Source organism: Megalops cyprinoides, chromosome 6 (assembly GCF_013368585.1).
Source record: "Megalops cyprinoides isolate fMegCyp1 chromosome 6, fMegCyp1.pri, whole genome shotgun sequence".
Lineage (NCBI taxonomy): Eukaryota > Metazoa > Chordata > Actinopteri > Elopiformes > Megalopidae > Megalops > Megalops cyprinoides.
In genome coordinates this window covers 10,084,533-10,092,746 of record NC_050588.1, presented here as the reverse complement: position 1 = coordinate 10,092,746, position 8,214 = coordinate 10,084,533, and the positions used below count along the sequence as shown (strand labels likewise).

The 8,214-nt window shown below is 41.0% G+C and overlaps 1 protein-coding gene across 1 annotated transcript; it reads right to left on the bottom strand.

Moving 5' to 3' along the window:
• Positions 1 to 424: 424 nt before the first annotated feature.
• Positions 425 to 5,161, bottom strand: LOC118778934 (guanylyl cyclase-activating protein 1). The gene is made up of 4 exons (XM_036530736.1): positions 4,967 to 5,161; positions 1,970 to 2,119; positions 952 to 1,042; positions 425 to 558 (listed from the first exon to the last, which is right to left on the bottom strand). Exons 1-4 carry the CDS (start codon positions 5,156 to 5,158, stop codon positions 425 to 427), a joined length of 567 nt encoding a protein of 188 aa, XP_036386629.1. The 5' UTR covers positions 5,159 to 5,161.
• Between the last annotated feature and the right edge of the window lie 3,053 nt (positions 5,162 to 8,214).

The following is an 8,214-nucleotide window of genomic DNA, read 5'->3' as shown; positions in this document are numbered from 1 at the left end:
TTATGAGATAAATATTCTGATGCAGGAACTGAGATAACATCATTCTTTTCTCTAAGCAGATTTGTTCTGTGGTCACAAAATGTGGTATATGGCTTTTTGGAATACTTCAAGACATTTTCAACAGAAAAAATGAAACAGCTTCAGTTTCAGCTCTTCAGCCTGCCTAAGCACAGAATTCATACCCTGACTGTCAATTGGATCGTCATGCAGTCCTGCACAGTAGGCTCCAAAGAGGGCAGATCGGTGGCCCATATAAACCAGCCATGGGGTACTGTACATTCCTCCAGTTCCTCCACCATGGCGCGCAGTGATGACATCACCCAGGAACAGCTCTCTCTGGTGGTCAGGGTGGAGCTCTCCGAGCTACTTCCACTCTCCCTCGTCCTGACATGAGGCACACAGGTGACACCCACAGGCCACAGGATCAGGAATTAGAGCTGTTCATCTCCCCTTGGATTTTCTTCACAATGTGAGAGAGGTCCAGACTCTGGGTCAACATGTCCAGCAGCATCTGGTCATTTTGAATGCCCTCCACGAATTCCTCCAGCGAGAGCTCACCTGACACAAAAACGCACACGCACACACAGACACACACACACACACACATATGCAAAGACACAAACACATTCTATCAGCAACTAAAAGTGTTGCACTACTCTCTCTGAATAAATTGACAGACTTATAGGGACCTTATTAAAGTAGTTTGTATTTTAGTTTGGTTTATTTTGAGTGGCCACTGACTTTAGGGTAAGATACATACAAACCCTGTTAAAATCACCACTCTTGCACTGACAGCTTAGTTGTCTTGTAAAGGACAGAAACAACATCAGCCCAAATTCATACAAACTGTGATTTTGCTGAGTTTTTTAAATAGGGAAAATAGGGAAAGCCTATAAACTGTAGGCCCTGAGTGAGATCTTTGGAACGTCGACATGAATTGTCACTGCTTACCATCGCCATTGATGTCTATTTTGTTGAACACCATGTTGGTGAAGTCCTCCGCAGACATCTCTTGTTTGCTTCCATTTATGGCACGGATGGACTGTGACAGGTGTCAAAGGAAATTAAAGAATAACTAATGCGGCCCTCTCATCCTTTCTTTACACCCAGAGCACAACCTAGCTTGTTTCTACTTTTAATCTACTGAATACAACAGTACAAAAGTAATAACGCTTAGAGCACATTTGGATCAGCTGTTACAAAGTACCATTCAAATGCAGTCTGTGTGATATGTGATATGCTGTCGTCATACAGTAGTAAACATGGGGAATCACAGCTGAGCCACTACAGGCCACACAACCAGACTGTTGCAGAATCAGTGGAATCAGGTCTGACACACCATACAAGAACTGAATGGTATGTCACCACCTCAGGAATCTGCAAACCACATGGTGCCACTCACTGTCAGTGGTGCCACTCTAAAAGGCTTTATAGGCGTCCAATAAAACGTCAGGACATTAGAAATAACCAATCATTTCTGTTAAGAAACCTAGCTACTTCTTTAAACTGCCATTGTTCACCATGGTAGGTGTCTGACTCTGTAAGTGGATTACTGTGAATAAACCCTTATGTTCTTGCCATGGCTCAATAAAGTCTTTACTGTCCACTCCTATCCAGGGTGTGCTTATGGCTTGGCTCTTGCATCTTGCACACTGTATATTTCTATTCCCTTGCCTCTCTCACGCAACAGTTCTACAGAAAACAGTTCACAAAAACAGCTCATAACAACTTATAATGTAAGGACTCTGTATAGTATAATAACTTTTCATAAAGTAATACATTTTGCTTGTTATACATAACTTGTTGTGCAGGTAACAGGTCTTACAATATTAGGTGAGTAAATGTTTATGAATAATGTAATAATGTAAATGGGTCATGTCATCATGGACCAAAATCACTGTCATTAAGTCATCTCAGCCATGCACGCAGCGACGGAGGGATCCCCGCTACTCGGGGGGCCGACCCTCACCTTGATGATGGTGAGCAGCTCTTCGCGGTCAATGCAGCCATTTCCGTCGACGTCGTACAGCTTGAAGTACCAGCGCAGCTTCTTCTGCACACTCCCCTTCAGGACCAGGCTAAGGGCAGCCACGTACTCCATGAAGTCGATGAAGCCATCCTGCCGACCACACACGCAGGTTAACTGGGAGGAATGGCCACTGAATATTCTCAACGAAGGGCTTCCGTTCCCCACCTTAACTGTTTCTGAGCGCGTAAGGGGAGGTACCTAATTCATTCTCTATTCTATTCCTCCATGACATGGAGCACAGCCAACAAACCAAAGTGACAGAGGGCCTGGGCATATTGTAGTTTTTTTTTTTTTTTCTGCTTCACCACAAGTCCAAATTCCCCCCAAAACCAAAAAGCAATGTGTAACGTGCAGAAACATAAAATGCAAAATATAAAGAAAAATAAAGAAAGTATATATGCGACACATGAACGTTTGCTCAATCAAGTTTTACTACTATGTCATTTCTTGCCACATTCATATCAATAACTTCATGCATGCATTCTAGAATGTAATGTGAAATGAGATGATGTATGCATGTATGTATGACAGTGCCAATAACTTCGTTAAATGATGAAACACATGCCCCATATTGTGACATTTAGTAAGTTACATATTTGATATAGTTGGCATTTTGCATGATACTGTATATTAACAAATATACTTATTCATAGAGGCATGCTTTTTTATTTGTCCAACCAGATGGGACTGTTTTATACCCAATCTGTTTCTATCCAAAACTGTCAGCATTTCTATCCATAATTGTCAGCAACACATTTCTGACTAAAAGTTAAAGGTTCGTCCCTTAACATGTTTCTGTGTCAGGAGAAGGTTAGGTAAGTAGCTAAGAGCAGAGACCTGTCAGTGGTTATTCTGCACGGCAGCTGGCCACAAACAGGGTCTGACGTTTCTGACGTAAAAGATTAGCAACAAGTAAGCCCCCTGAGCATGTAATCTTCAATAGCTATTGGCATTGAGCCTGACACAGAACGTGAAAGAACAGAGCTACATAACATAATGCTCGCATCTAGGCCAATTTTGCTTGGAGCAGGCATGTGATCCCCTTTTAATTCAGGGAGATAAACAAATAAAACAACACAAAAAATTCATGCAGCCATTGTGTAAATTCTTTGTGTGACTACCCCACAGCATTTTAGATGTCCACTTCTGGCCACTGTGATGAGCCATTTTGATACTTACGCATGGGCTGCTCAATTAATGGGATGCTGTTTTTACCATGAAAAAGCACTGGTCTCTAACCGTCACTTAAGTCATTAAGTGGCAGATTATGACATAAACTGCTGCTAGTAGCTCAACCAGGACATTCCATTGACTCAGGCTGTCACAGAGGGTTCACTTTGCTGGTGAGGATTGCTGGGAAGTGTGAAAGCAGTTCTCTCTTATAACCTTCGACACCAGCAATCAGCACTTTCTACTTTGACAAGCACTTAAGTGACATTGACAAACTTTGATAGCCTCAAGGCAACCCACTGGCTGAAGCAAGAACCCTCATCTCTTCCTGCAGTGGTTTCTGTTCACACCACTAAAAATGATGTCCTCTTCTCCACAAGTAAAATGTTCTGTTTTAGTGGAGTTATACTGAAGGGAGATTACAGCACTAACTATGGTTAGCGTGCCCTGCCAGTGGTCATTGAGGCATGGGGGGGGGGGGGGGGGGGGGATCAATAGACCCTGTGTCTATTTTCAACATGTTAATTCAGTGGCTTCAAAATAGACTGTAAAGCTCCTAAGAACAAATCAACTATTCCCAGCATATCAGGTGACTTCTGAAGCGAGTGCATGAGCACTATTTCACGTTGAGAGAAATATTGGAGACTATGCACTTTCGGCACTTGAGGTCACGGGTTTGAATCCCAACTGAAAGTTGTTCTTTTACCCTTAAACAATGTTCAAATAGCAAAACAGCCAAAATAAACACATCTTATCAGCAAAACAGTAATATCATGACAGAGGTAGTCGGTCATTAACACTGACAATAGCATGTTATTTTCTGTGATTATAGATAGGTACAATAACTGGAACCAAAACAGAAACCCTCTTAATATGACTAACAATCATACATTAAACTGTAATGTTCCTGAACCTTTTCCCTCAGAGCATAGTCTGAGATTATTTTCATCGCGGCTGGCAATCATGAAAAATATTTTGTCGACAGATTACTGTGCCTTCGGACCAATCAAATTCCGGGGCGCCTCTGGAAGCAGTTGTATATGGCGAATTAACACATGTAATATAAATTTGACACTCTGCTTATCCGTTTTACGATGGTCAAGTCTATCAAAGGTAGTGGCTAAAAGATGGTCAAGATCTATCTGCGCCCACGAAATTCTTTACGTTGCCACTAGTAAAAATACAGTAAGGGCCCCGATATGATATTTCTTTTACTGCCAATATCAGAAAATGTACATATAACCAGTCGGTATTTTAATTGACGGTGAACACAGAAAAATGGTTAATATCTTGTAAAAACATTTAAATAAGGAGTAACATCCTCCACGTTTGCACATCATCGCGAAACTTAAAAATATGACGAAATATATTCAGCTGCCAGTGGTTCTAAATTGTAAACTTGTTCATTTCACACAAGTTGCACTTAGAATGATCCCCGTTTAAAACTGCATTTAAACATCATATGGATGCCACGGTAGTTATTCAAATATTTTCAGACAAATTACCTGCTACATGCTACCAACTTAAAACACTCATTAGAATGGTTGCTGGTTACAGGTAATAACAGTGCCATACCATGCACTGGAAAATTGAAAAACTGAAAAACTCTGTATCGCACCCGCATGCTACATGTTATGAATGTGTCATTTTAAATAATAATAGTTAAAAACTGTTGACCCGGCAACATGAAATGATAAATACTACTTAACATATTGCCATGCGCGTTAGATTGGAGGAACTGAATAAATAATATAGATGCATTCTTACGTCATTCATGTCGAATGTTTTGAACATGGTATAGACGTATTCGTTGGAAGATTCTGACAAATTTTTCAGTCCGAAGAATTGCTTGAATTCGTAAAATGTAAGAAGTCCGGATGGGCACTCGGTCATAAACTTCCTGTACCACTGGTGACTTTCACAAGAGTTGAACTCATTAAAACAAATACTGTTTCCCATATTTCCAAGCGACCACCTCCAAGGTGCCCGTCGGGTCTGCTCTGTACACCAGCCACTCCAGGGGAAAAAAAAAATCAAATTTATCAGAGCAGAAAACTGTAATTAAACTATGGCTGCTATTAATTACGTAGTCCTTCGTGTCTTCTGCACCCTTTGAGTACGCCCCGCTTTGGGCTGCACCAGCTCGTCTGCTAAAACTCTTTGGCTATTATGAGAGGGATAATATGTGTTATCTTATTTACGCACGACCAATCACCGTGCGGTGAGTCCCAGGAACACCGCAAACTAATCCGTACCATGGCCTATATTTTAGGCATCAAAAGGCGAGAGGAGTGGCAGTTGAATAAATCGTGAGACCTATCACAATCAGCAGTCTGGAGAGGCATTGGCAACTAATTGAAGCAAATACATAGTCAATTAATGCTCAGTTATTTGCAAACAAAACAATTTGCATTGCGTTTGAAGAGTTGCAAAACCCACAGCAGAATATGCAGTATTCGAAGAAGTAATGCTAACAGTTTTATCGGATTTCCGATCTTTCATCTTTTGCGTATTAAATCAACCAGGAAAATAATTTCACTTGCCGTGTCGTGGAGCTTTGCATGTGTATAAGAGGAACTTATTCTCAATCGGCCGTTCCTTTAAAGCACCGAGCTTTAGGTCTTATGAAATTATCCCTCGGGGGTGAGGTACCTGAGCTGATAACTGACTAACGGGATCTGTAGCCTGCCACACGAAAGTCCTCAAAGGCCACCAGTGGGCGTTAAGTTGTCAGAAGTCATCGCAAATACAAGCGTTTCGTAACAGGCTTAACATAGCTATGAAAGCAGAATGTTCTTTCGCAAATTCTTATATTGTACTTCAGTAAAGAAAAAGTTTGCCATGAAGGTACGACTTCAAAGCAAATATGTCAGTCAGAGTAAGACAACATTACAGACAGTAGTGATGTGTCGGTCGCGAACGAGTCGGCTCTATGAGCCGGGTCCGTCTGAGAGCCGATTTCTTTTTCTTTTTTCTTTTTTTTTTTTTTTTGGTTAATTAATACAAGACAGAATAATAGGATGATCTTTCGCCACACTGCTCGGCCACAGGCACTCCACTTACTAAAAAGAGCCGGAATTCCCATCACTAACAGACAGCAGAAATGTGCATATCAGAAGTGTTAATATTCGTTGTAAAATGGGAGGAACTAAAAGTCTACTAAAACCATATATACTAATTAGTAACTTTTAATTTAATAATTCATGTCCTTAAATTTTCTGTTAGATTGAAATCACACTGTTATGATTCTAATAAAGCAGTAGTAATTTGAAGTCCTGTCTTATACATCATCATGTAGATGATGTCAGGGGAAATACTTTCAATCTGTTCAATAGTAGGATGCATGGGTTTCCTGCATTTTCCCTTACAGCAGCTTGTAATATATATGGTGACATCAGGATCATGCTGAAGAGACTCCAGTGATTTACTAAGGCCACCAGAGTGCTGGTTACTCTGAGACATGGTGTGGAGCTACAGGGGCATGTCCACCAACTTGCTCCAGCAGGTCTGTTGGGGGAGTGGGGGGTTACCAGCGAAACTACAAAGCTAGCAAGATCCCACTGCTGTTTAATGCCGCTGACGCAGGGATGGGAATAGCTGTCCTAATGACAACAAGGTTTAATCCATTCAAGCAGGGTCTCATCAGGACATGCTCTGAATGAGGCCAAGCTGAACCAGCAAAAAGAAATACACACAAGTCAGCATATATGATTTCAGGTGCAGAGACACTGACTTCAGAGAAAGGGTCTTAGTGTTACTGACATAATTCACAGCCTTAATGCATAACAATCAGGATGTTAATTTGGTATAACAACACCAACTACAGGGTCTGAGGTTTCATTAAAGGATTTCACTGCAGCTCCCACTATCTGGGACCAAATTTCTTCTTAATGAAGGATTTGGCAGTCTTATGCTGAGTTAAAAAATGCAATTAGACTCAAAGCAAATCCAACAAAAACCAAATGCAAACTGGAAAAAACATGTCTGTCTGTTGGATGTGCTGGTTTTGATTGAATTACAGCCTTAATTAAGTGACTTAATTAAATGGAAAAATCATCCTGGTTCAAGTCAAGTCAAAATAAGGTGAAAAATCTAACAAAACAAAACCCAATTAATTTCCACTGAAAGACTTTCAAAGGCTACCGTAAACATTTTTGTGGGCATATTTCTGTACTTTAAGAAGACTAGAAGCTGGGAATAATAATGATATTACTGGGCACATTAATATTTAATTTGTTTGTTTGTTCAGACAGGGTCAGCATAAGACTCCTCAAACCTATGGCCTATAGGGTTGTCCTCATCACAAGTATGAACAGAAATGCATTTATCAATGACACAACCTTCTTTACCATACTTCCTGCACCTACTACCACATTTTAGTGGGACTTGGATCTTTTGCTAAATTTCAGTGGCAATATTTGCAAAAATGTTGTTTCACAAAGACGAGTTGAGATAGTCTTATACATCTATACTTGCCAAAGATGGCCCTGTAGTAGCCCTGTAGCCACTACCTTCTGGACTCTCACACTTTGATATAATCTCAACTACTTCAGCCTTAGGTAACCAGTGCAGCTTACCCTAACAACCTCCTCAATAGGCCATCTGTCCTCACTTGGATGGAATTCCCAGGGGACTGGCTTCCCTGCAGTGCCCTGGGTATTTGTTGACTTACTTACATTTATATTTAGTTGCTCAGCAGATGCTCTTATACAGAGTGACTTACATAAGTTACAGTTACAAATGTTATCAGTTAATGCAGCTGGATATTTATTGAGGCAGCTCTGAGTTATGTATCTTGCCCAAGCATACAACAGCAGTGATCCACTGGGGAATCGAACCAGTAACGGATAGGGTTACGAGCCCTGCTCCTTACCACTACCCCACGTTCCCCACCTCAGAAAGTATTGTGCCGCGTGAATTTGCTAACAGGCAGGGTTTCTGTTGCTTTGTTGATAACTTCAGAGGATTCATTGCATGGGAGGAGCTGTCTGGGAGGAGCTGGCTCATTCAGCTCC

Excerpts from the sequence above, each read along its gene's own strand:
- LOC118778934 (XM_036530736.1), bottom strand. The coding sequence starts at position 5,158 with ATGGGAAACAGTATTTGTTTTAATGAGTTCAACTCTTGTGAAAGTCAC. Across the intron at positions 2,120-4,966 it reads AAACATTCGACATGAATGAC|GATGGCTTCATCGACTTCAT; the intron begins GTAAGAATGCAT and ends TGTGGTCGGCAG. Across the intron at positions 559-951 it reads AATAGACATCAATGGCGATG|GTGAGCTCTCGCTGGAGGAA; the intron begins GTAAGCAGTGAC and ends TTTTTGTGTCAG.